This window comes from Lontra canadensis, unplaced genomic scaffold, assembly GCF_010015895.1.
Source record: "Lontra canadensis isolate GAN:19392208 unplaced genomic scaffold, GSC_riverotter_1.0 scaffold1, whole genome shotgun sequence".
In the NCBI taxonomy this organism is placed as follows: Eukaryota; Metazoa; Chordata; class Mammalia; order Carnivora; family Mustelidae; genus Lontra; species Lontra canadensis.
Genome location: NW_022630995.1, coordinates 25556625 through 25568025, shown reverse-complemented (window position 1 = coordinate 25568025; position 11401 = coordinate 25556625). Strand labels below are relative to the sequence as shown.

The 11401-nt window shown below is 37.6% G+C and overlaps 1 protein-coding gene across 1 annotated transcript in view; it reads right to left on the bottom strand.

The window, feature by feature from the left end:
- Positions 1–4726: 4726 nt before the first annotated feature.
- The window catches only part of LOC116875764 (sec1 family domain-containing protein 2), an 86045-nt gene continuing 79370 nt past the window's right edge, over positions 4727–11401 (bottom strand). Inside the window, exon 4 of the mRNA XM_032871853.1 lies at positions 4727–4935. Coding sequence (XP_032727744.1) covers positions 4727–4935 — 209 coding nt within the window. The remainder of the gene's footprint in view (positions 4936–11401) is intronic.

Below are 11401 nucleotides of genomic sequence, written 5' to 3'. Positions count from 1 at the left end.
AAAAGAAATGAAATCTTGCCATTTGCGACGACGTGGATGGAACTAGAGGGTATCATGCTTAGCGAAATAAGTCAATCGGAGAAAGACAACTATCATATGATCTCCCTGATATGAGGGAGAGGAGATGCAACATGGGGGGTTAATGTGGTAGGAGAAGAGTAAATGAAACAAGTTGGGATTGGGAGGGAGACAAACCATAAGTGACTCTTAATCTCACAAAACAAACTGAGGGTTGCTGGGGGGAGGGGGGTTGGGAGAGCGGGGGTGGGGTTATTATGGACATTGGGGAGGGTATGTGCTATGGTGAGTGCGGTGAATTGTGTAAACCTGGCGATTCACAGACCTGTGCCCCTGGGGAAAAAAATATATGTTTATAAAAAATTAAAAAAAAATTTAAAAAAACAAGCAAAAAAAAATTATAAATAACTCCTCAAACTCAACACCCAAAAAAACAGATAATCACATCAAAAAATGGGTAGAAGACATGAACAGACAATTCTCCAAAGAAGACATATGAATGGCTAACAGACACATGAAAAAATGTTCATCATCATTAGCCATAGGGGAGATTCAAATCAAAACCACATTGAGATACCACCTTACACCAGTTAGAATGGCCAAAATTAACAAAAAGACAGGAAACAACAAGTGTTGGAGAGGATGTGGATAAAGGGGAACCCTCTTACACTCTTGGTAGGAAATCAAGTTGGTGCAGCCACTTTGGGAATCAGTGTGGAGGTTCCCTAAGAAATTAAAAATAGAGCTACCCTATGACCCTGCAATTGCACTACTGGGTATTTACCCCAAAGATACAGATGTAGTGAAAAAATGGGCCATCTGTACCCCAGTGTTCATGGCAGCAATGGCCACAGTCGCCAAACTGTGGGAAGTGCCAAGAAGTCCTTCAACAGACTAATGGATAAAGAAGATATGGTCCATATATACAATGGAATATTACTCAGCCATCAGAAAGGATGAATACCCAACTTTTGAATCAACATGGATGGGACTGGAGGAGATTATGCTGAGTGAAATAAGTCAAGCAGAGAAAGTCAATTATCATATGGCTTCATTTACTTGTAGAACATAAGGAATAACATGGAGGACATTAAGAGAAAGAAAGGAAAAGTGAATTGTGGGAAATCGGAGGGGGAGATGAAGCATGAGAGACTGTGGACTCTGAGAAACAAACTGAGGGTTCTGGAGCGGATAGGGGGTAGGGGGTTAGGTAAGCCTGGTGGTGGGTATTAAGGAGGGCACATATTGCATGGAGCAGTGGGTGTGGTGCATAAACAATGAATCTTGGAACACTGAAAAAAAAATTATAAATTCACCATACTAACAATTAAGGAAGAAAAAACCTGACATAGTCATCTAAAAAAATTCATAATGAATTTAGAAATGAAATTCACACTCATGCAAGATTAAAAAAACAACAAAAACAAAACGACTCAGTAAACTAGGTTTAGGAAGGAACTTTCTCAGCCCAATTAGAAAAAAAAAATCACATAATATTTCAAGGTAAAATTTTAGAACATTCTTTAAAGTCAGGAAAAAGATGAAGAAGCCTCTTCTCACTCCCTCTTTTGAACAGTGTCCAAGTATCTGGTCAGAGCACTAAAAAAGAAAATGGTATCATGAAAGTGTAGAAAAGAAGAAACAAATACAAATGCTGATGCGAAGTTGATAGACATGTGATCACCAGGCAGAAGGGAAGAGTATCCCTATATGCCAGCAAAGACAGTCAGAAAACTGAATTCAGTTCACAATAGTATTAAAATCTACCCACAAATAAATCTAATAATCCCCTATTATAAAGAAAAGCATAAAACTGGACATGTTGATTTTAAAACACTGTGGTATTCATTCTGTGGTAGATGAACTGGCCACTGGAACCGACTAGAAACTGAGAAATAAACCCACTGTTATGTGGTATTTTAGTATTTTACATATCAATAGGAAAAAGATGAATATCTTTTGGCTCCAAATAACAACAACAACAAAAAAAACTTTAAAAAAAAATCGTATTTGTTTATTTGAAAGAGAGAGAGAGAGAGAACACGACTGGAAGGGAGGCTCCCCGCTGAGCAGGGAGACCAATGAAGGACTCGATTCCAGGACCCTGGGACCATGACGTGAGCCAAAGGCAGATGTTTAAGCCACTGAGCCACCACGTGACCTGAGAAAACCAACATTTTTTAAGTGGCTCAAACAATGAGAAGAAGTCACAAAATAAGATATTTGAACTAGGGTTCAAAGTCATCAAAGATCCAGGTTGGATCTGTCTTCCTCAGGATCTCAGTGAATTCCCTTCATTATCACAAAATGCTCATGTCATAAACATACATCAAGAAGCAGAAAAAGGAGATTGTTTCTTCATTATGTATATTCTGTCAGGGCAAAAGAAAATCTTTCCTAGAAACACTTCTAGCAAACTACCCTTTGCCTGTCTTTGGCTTGAACTGCTAAACTAATCATTATGTGGGGAAATGACAATGCCAGTGTACTCTAAGAGCAATCAGGATTTGCTTGAATCATTTGGGAAAGGAGAAGACACCAGAACAAAACTGGTGTTCTGCCAACATGAGAAAGAGGAAAATGACTCTTGGATCAGTAATTTATGATACAGTGGAGTATTCCATAAATAGTGTGGGGAGACTAGACTATCCATACAGAAGAAAAGAAAGCTAGATCTGAATAACACCATAAACAAATATAAATTCCATGTGGATTAAGATGTCAAATGTCAAAAGTTAATTTTCAGCAGAAAATACAGAACAATATGTTTTAAAATTAGGAGTAGAAATAGATTTCTAATATAAAATATAAATAAGCACAAATCATAAAGGATAACATTAATCAGCTAGACTACATTAAATTTTTAAACTTTTGTACAATATACTGGCATTAAAGTTGAAAGTCACACCACAGCCTCAGAGAAGTATTTGCATGACATAAGACAGTGCTTCTGTTATCCAACAGATAAAAATGGGCACAGTGTAAGAATGAGCAACTGACAGAAGAGGAAAACTAAGGAGTCCATATATACTATAAAAGATGCTCAACCTCATCAGTAGTCAAAGAATTGCAAACTTATATAAAGAAATAGCACTATTAATAATAGACCCATGATAACTAATAGACCCACCATTACTAATAGACGCACTATTAAAAAATGTTCTAATTTGATAAGACTGAGTCCTGACACTATGTGGGGAAACAAAATGTCATCCATGCCTAGCAGAAGGGTCAACTAGGTCAACCTCTTTCGTGATTACTTTATTAATATTTAGTAAATTCAACAATATGCATGGTCAATAATCTAATATCCTTTCCACAATATGTATCTTAGAGAAACTCTTTCACATGTACACCAAACCACATGGTCTAGGATATTAGCCACATTCTTTCTTCTTTTTTCTTCTTCTTTTTTTTCCCTCTCTCCCTCTCCACACACACACATACAATCAAATAGTATGGTATAGTTTAAATAAATGAACTAGATCTATATATGTCAACTTGAATTATCTTTAAAATATAATACTGAGGTGTGCCTTGGTGGCTCAGTGGGTTAAGCCTCTGCCTTCGGCTCGGGTCATGATCTCAGGGTCCTGGGATCAAGCCCCACATCAGGCTCTCTGCTCAGCAGGGAGCCTGCTTCCTCCTCTCTCTCTGCCTGCCTCTCTGCCTACTTGTGATCTCTCTCTCTGTCAAATATAAATAAAATCTTTAAAAAATAAAATAAAATAGAATGTTGAGAGGAAAACACAGGTTGTTTAGGAATATAGTACAATATTACTTACATAAAAAGTAAAACCCAGAGCACAATAGTCTGTAATATTTATGAATAAGTAAGTATTTAATAAAAATACAGAAACAAGGCATCATGGTTGTGATTACCTCTGGGAAAGGTAAAAGGAGAATCAGAGCAAGGAAGGGTATAAGTATCAGAGATGTTTCAACTTTATTTCTAGTTTTATTTTTTTAATGAGAAAGGATATAAAATAAATATTAAAAATGGATAAATTATATTGAGTCAGTGTGGAGAGTACAAATAGATATGTCATATTATTTTATCTCAGTATGAAATGCTTTATAATTTTTAAGTTTTTTTTTAAAGCTTTTATTTTTTCATGTGAGAGCACAAGTAGAGGGAGAGGCAGAAGAGAGGGATTTTTAAGTTTTCCATGAAAATATTTCATCAATCATGAAAAGGTCCTCATCCCATACAAATCACTTCAAATTCACTACATTCACAAATGTAATTTGTCTTCCTCCATCCTTTATTAAGCATCATTTTAAGCCACGTGCTATATGTTGTTTGAGGATTAGAGACTAGTTAGTGTCAGAAGAAATGTAAATAGTAGTAATAGTCAGCAAGGAGAGTAGCAAGGATTGAATAAAGATACCATGAGGATCAAGAAAGGTCCAAATGGTATAAAATTGAAAAGAGATTGGTCAAATGCTCAAAAATCATTCTTGGTAGTGAGTGAGATGCCAAAGATGTCACTGTCCAAAAAAAAACAAAACAAAACAAAACAAAACAAAACAAAACAAAACAAAACGAAAAACAAAAAAACATAGGTATGGAAAATTTCTACTGTAATTTTAATTTGGAGGCTCTTAGAGAATATGATATAGAGTATATGTCAACTATAAGACTTACTACTAAGACTACAACAAACATCAAAGTTTCCCCCCCACCCGGAAGCAACCATTTTAATTATTAATATCCCATGAACCTCCCATAGCAACATACCTGGAGGAGGAGTCTTTCAAAAGCCAGAAAGTTGTCCCACTTAGCAGTCTGAGGGTGTTTCAGAGTTTGAACTGTGGCCAGCCCAAGCTGTAGGAGCCCACAGTGATTCACTAAAGCTTTGAGGTTGTTCTTGAAGAGCTGAATATAGGACATGAGCTGCCCTGGAGTGACTCTCCCTGGAGAAACATAATAATCTATCAGTAGTAAACTCATGACAAGAATGCCATTAATAACATTACTGCTTCATATTGGCACAGAATTTCAGAGTTGGCTGTAAGCTTTCTTAAGCTATTGTGATTCTTACAACAACATGGTGACAGGAGCAAATGTGAAGCTGTTTCCTGCCTTTCACAGGTAAAGAAACAGGGGCACCTGAGTGGCTCAGTCAGTTAAGCATCTGACTCTTGATCTCAACTTGGGTCTTGATCTCAGGGGTGTGTGTTCATGGAGCCCACTTAAAAAAAAAACAAACAAACTGGGGCACCTGGGTGGCACACAGTTGGTTAAGTGTCTGACTTTCTGGCCTGCCAGGTCTCTGTGGATAAGTCTGCTGCCAATCGAATATTTTTACCATTGTATGTTACAGACTTCTTCTCCCGGGCTGCTTTCAGGATTTTCTCTTTGTCACTAAGACTTGTAAATTTGACTATTAGGTGACGGGGTGTGGACCTATTCTTATTGATTTTGAGGGGGGTTCTCTGAACCTCCTGGATTTTGATGCTTGTTCCCTTTGCCATATTGGGGAAATTCTCTCCAATAATTCTCTCCAATATACCTTCTGCTCCCCTCTCTCTTTCTTCTTCTTCTGGAATCCCAATTATTCTAATGTTGTTTCGTCTTAAGGTGTCACTTATCTCTCGAATTCTGCCCTCATGGTCCAGTAGCTGTTTAAAGATTCTATTTATTTATTTGACACAGAGAGATCACAAGTGGGCAGAGAGGCAGGCAGAGAGAGAGAAGTGGGGAAGCAGGCTCCCCACTGAGCAGAGAGCCCGATATGAGGCTCGATCCCAAGACCCTGGGATCATGACCTGAGCTGAAGGCAGAGGCTTTAACCCACTGAGCCACCCAGGCACCCAGTTGTTTACTTTCTTGTTATTAAATTGTGCCATTACTTTTATTAGGTCATCGATTCAACATATATTTTTGTGACAGACACTGTTCTTGCTGTTAGAAATTAGCCTGTGAACAAATCGGACAAAACTCTTTGTCCTCACAGTGAACAAATACAGAAGACAAATATATCTCCTTGATGCCCTTCTAATGAATTCAGTCTATTACATATCATTCTCATTTAGGGATGGAGGCCTTTTGTGCAGATGATAACATGTTTACACAATGACATCTTCTAATGCCTATTTAATATTAACACTAAATACGTGAAAAAAATTTTCACGTGAAATGGGTTCAATTCACGATTGCCATGACCTCCATGTACTTGTTTATACATTGCACTGCTGGTGATGGCAATTTGGTTCCTGGACACATAGAGCTTAGTCTATCAAGAGAGATATTCATTAAACAATTATACAAATAATTACTTAATCATAGTTGCAGTAATATTGCTAAGGAAAAACACAAAATGTCTTGAAAGCTTGAAAGGCCCTTTAGGATTCAAAACTGCCAAACTCTCCAACCCTGTCTACTTAACTAGGGAGGCAGAATTAAGCTCAAAATACATACAACCCATTTGCAATTTAACAGTTGTTTAGAAAGACCACAAGAAATGAAAATCATGGGTGCCTGCGTGGCTCAGTGGGTTGAGCCTCTGCCTTTGGCTCGGGTCATGATCTCAAGGTCCTGGGATCGAGTCCCTCATCGAGCTCTCTGCTCAGCGGGGAGCCTGCTTCCTCCTCTTTCTCTGCCTGCCTCTTTGCCTACTTGTGATCTCTGCCTGTCAAATAAATAAATTTAAAAAAAAAGAAATGAAAATCATCAGAGAAAGTCATTAGAAGGTCTGTTTAGATTTCTATTATAACAACTGTATGTTCAATTCAAAGATAAGAGTTTCTTTGATTAAAAACATAGTTGAACTTTTTATCCAGTTAGCAGTTCCTAGCTCGGCCTCTAGTCATCATATTTATGTAATGCTGCCTGCCCAGGTAAGGCGTGTGATCCAAAGGAACAAAGGAGTATAGAGAATTTGGTAACTGGAAATGCAACAACACACTACATTGTGAACTTAGTAATTATTTGCATTTGCTGCCCTATTCTGTTCCCCTCTATATAGTTCTTTCTTACATACAAATGCTAGTAACACATCATTAGGTATGTCTTGATACTCCATTAACATGCTACTTGGAATTCAGTAAAAAAGTACATCATATGGGTGCTTTAAAATACAGGCTATATTCCTGTAGCTAGGTAGCTAGGAGACAGTATGTGCCCCCACTGATTGAATGGGCCCTACCCTTTGGGCACCTTTTGGGTACCAATTCTGACCAAGGTGATAGGCTAGTTCAAATATCTACTAGGGTAAATTGTAATTCAATTGGTCATTTATGTGTGACCTAGCATGACTGTGCAGCTTTCTCTGTGTGTTACAATCTCATTGGTCACCTGTGCTTGGCCAGGCCCAACCACATGGCCTTTGCCCTTAAAAGCTAGTCTGTAAGGCAGAGAGAGGTTGCCTCTTTGCAAGAGACGGCCCTGGCTGGTCAGTTTGATTCTAGAAGCTTGGCTCGAAATAAAGCTTTGCTTGACCTTCAAAAAAAAAAAAAAAAATACAGGCTAGTGAGATTTTCAAAATTGGAAACCTAGTCACAACCTTACATAAAACAAACGGAAATCAACTAAACTGACTACCAAAATGCTACAGTGAGACTGATGACCTGAGAAAGCTGCTCTGTTCACATCGACTAAAAGAGCAAGCAACCAGAAGCAGGTGCTGAAAAAGTAATAGGAGGACATACTTACATCACAAAACAATCACAAAAGCGTATCGTACAGACTTACATGGTGATTTTAAGATGTCCATTCAGAAGGCCTTGTAACACAATTTTTAAAGCCATAAAAACAAAAGTTAGTTGATATCAAGACTGCAGGAGATGAGATTAAAACTCATCCCAAAGGGGGCACCTGGGTGGCTCAGCGGGTTAAGCCTCTGTCTTCAGTTCAGGTCATGATCTCAGGGTCCTGGGATCGAGCCCCGCACCAGCCTCTCTGCTCAGCAGGGAACCAGCTTCCCCTCCTCTCTCTCTCTCCGCCTGCCTCTCTGCCTACCTGTGATCTCTCTGTCAAATAGATAAATATTAAAAATATTAAAAAAAAAAACTCATCCCAAAGGATGAGTTTAGTGTAGAAATAGGAAATTTATTCATTGGTGGAACCAAACCCCTTAGGGAGCTACCCAGAGAAATGACACAAATCCTTTATTTCAGGAGATTGTATTGGTTCCGCTTCTGGCACGCTAGTAGACTGAAACTATCCTAATTCATGGTTTTCCAGATTCCTCTCCAAATAAGATTTGCAGGGATTAAGCAAAGAGTTGTCATCTGCCACTATCTCAGTTCTCGTTTCCTTTCTCCAGATCACCATCCCTGGCCACACATACAAATGAGTGTGGCTTTTATTGTGGAACTAACCTCAGCATGGCATTCTATTGCTTATATGAAAGGGTATTTCTTTTGTTTTTGCTCTTTTCCTATTAAAGGTGTTTTCTAAAATATTTTCAACAATTATTCTCCAAAAGAAAAAGACTACATAACATATAGCAACTTCTTGAAAGACGATGATCTAAAACCCGAGAAATCGTTTTCAAGTAAGAAAAGCTATTGGGCTTTTTTTTTTTTTAAGAGTTTTTAAGAAAGAGAAATAGGCTTCTTACTTAGATTTAGCTAAGAGAAAAACATAAAACTTTATCAACCATCAATTCTCTATTATATTTTTAAATCCTTATTAAAATATAATTATCTCTTGAGGGAAAGTGAACACATTTGGAAAATAAAAAGATTTAACATTTTAATTTTATGATCCTTATGATACAGAATTCAACTGAATTCAAATGCATCATGGAGGGGCACCTAGGTGGCTCAGTGGGTTAAAGCCTCTGCCTTCGGCTCAGGTCATGATCCCAGGGTCCTGGGATCGAGCCCCGCATCGGGCTCTCTGCTCAGCGGGGAGCCTGCTTCCTCCTCTCTTTGCCTGCCTCTCTGCCTACTTGTCATCTCTGTCTGTCAAATAAATAAATAAAATCTTAAAAAAATAAACAAACAAACAAACAAAAAAATGCATCATGGATCCTATTTTTTCATTAACCTCATACACTTGATAAATTATAATTTTCTCAACCTGTTTTGTTAAAATATATTAAAATATATTATTAAAATATATTTAAAATTAAATACATTTAAAATATATTTAAAATATATAACATATCAAAATATATTTATTAAAAATATTTAAAATATCTACACATATCTACACATACATGATTCTTTGTTGATATGCTTAAAATAAAGAATATTCTGTCAATGTCAGGTTTGATTTAATCATAAGACTGTCTTAATGGTAGAAAACCACCACCACCAGAAATTTTGTCTAAAATAGCGTATTTAGCTACTAAAAATTTTTAAAACCTCTTGGCATGAGAAATAATAAAAACTGTCATTGCACGTTTTTTATTCATCATTTTCATGAAAACCCAAATTGGAATAAACAAACTTAGGTGTTTCAAGTCTTACATTCCCAGAAGTCAGCATTTCATTTGTCTCTTTTTCAATCATTTTTCTAATATAATAAGGAGGCAGGACATTAAAATATTTAAATATAAGAGGTCCTGCTGAAACTCTGGTTTATTTGTTCATACACAATTGGCAAACAGAATAATTTCAGTATTACACAAAATTCACATCTGTTCATTTGTTGCTTTTTTTCTCATTACTTCAACATTTTGTGCCACCTAATAACAGCAGCTGAACACAAAGTAAACAAACACAGCTGAACACCGCAAGCCACGAGAGGAACCAAGCACCACAGGCAGTGCCCATGTGTCTCTAGCTCTTCCTCTTGGCTCCGCCTGGCCACGGGGCCTGTCTTAGAAGTGCTTCCTGTTTGATTGTCCCTGATCTTCAGTGCAACTAATAAGCCTCCACTCCTCTTCACATCCCCTTCCAGTGAGCTACTTTCAACGCTTTTGTTCACATAACGTCCTGTATAAGCTGTAACATTTCTTTATTTCTAGAAATTTAGCATATCTTTTTAACTGTGCTGGTATCTTATCAAGATTCTTACTGGTTTTGTCAGTGCTCTGATTATTGATCTGCAAAGATGTTTGAATGGGCCTCTGCTAATGGTATTTTTTTTTGTCCGAGTATGTGATTTTGCAAAACAACTTTTCCAGGGATTTATACACATTATAGCAAAACATGCACAACAATATATATATATCAAAGGTGACAACTTTACTAAAGTTAAGCTTTTGATTCTTTGGCAGCATCACCAGAGAAAATTTCGAGTGTAATTCAAGAGTTGACATAAGACAGCCGGAATCTTGTGCATGAAAGAGGGTTTAGGAGTTTTGTGAATAGCATACAAAAGGCTTAGGGGTGCCTGGGTGGGTGGTTCAGTCAATTAAGCATCTGCCTTCGGCTCAGGTCATGATCTCAGGGTCCTGGGATTGAGCCACACTGGGCTCCCTGCTCCCTGGGGAGTCTGCTTCTTCCTCTCACTCTCCCTCTGTGCTCCCTCTTTCAAATGAATAAATAAAATCTTAAAACAAAACAAAAACACAAAAGGCTCAGAGAGTAGACCAAGCACATAGTGTATATCCACTCTTTACTCCATCAGAATGACAGAAAAAGTGAAAAGGGATAGGAACACACAACAAAGAGATTGTGAGATAGTCTATAAGCAGACAAGAGATTTCAAACATTTTGCCCCCATCTGTTGGTTATCTTTGTAACCTACATTACATACTAAAACTTTCTTTTTTGATCTGTCAAGTACAGATGGTATCCTACGGTTTTTCATGTTCTAAGAAGAAAATCATAGCCCCCCTTACACATCCCCCTTACTTCTTATTTTCCCCTTTCATCTTGCAAATCATCCGTACTTTTATTTTTCCCTTGTCATGATGACTGGCATTTATATTTTGTTCTGTAACCATAATTTAGTCTTATGTGCTTTTTCCATGGTTTCATTAAAAAAGTTCAAAATCAATCAATAAAGCCTACATCATTATAAACTATATAACTATTAAAGACAGAGCCAAATTATGTGCTATGATTACATTTCCTTATGCATATAATACTTTGCTCCTAGAATGCCTGTGGTGTATTCCTTCCTTCCTTCCTTCCTCCCTTCCATCCTTCCTTCCTCCCTCTTTCTTTCCTTTCCTTTCTTTTCCTTCTTTCCTTCCTTCCTTTCTTCCTTCCTCCCCCCTGCCCTTCCTTTGCATTATCTACCTTAACCAAAGCTTTAAAGTATCCGAACCTCAAATACAGTGTCCTATCTTTGGAGTCTGGGGGCTTTTTCCCTCTCTGAATACTGCCAAACCTTTCACTCTCCACTTCTAATATGGGCAAATTTTGTCCTAGGCCTTTCTGCATAGCCAGCAGCCTGGAACTCCTTTTATTGCTCTCCTCTGTTGGAACAGTTTCATTAAATCCCTGATTTTTCTTTCTTGGTATACTGCCTTTTCTT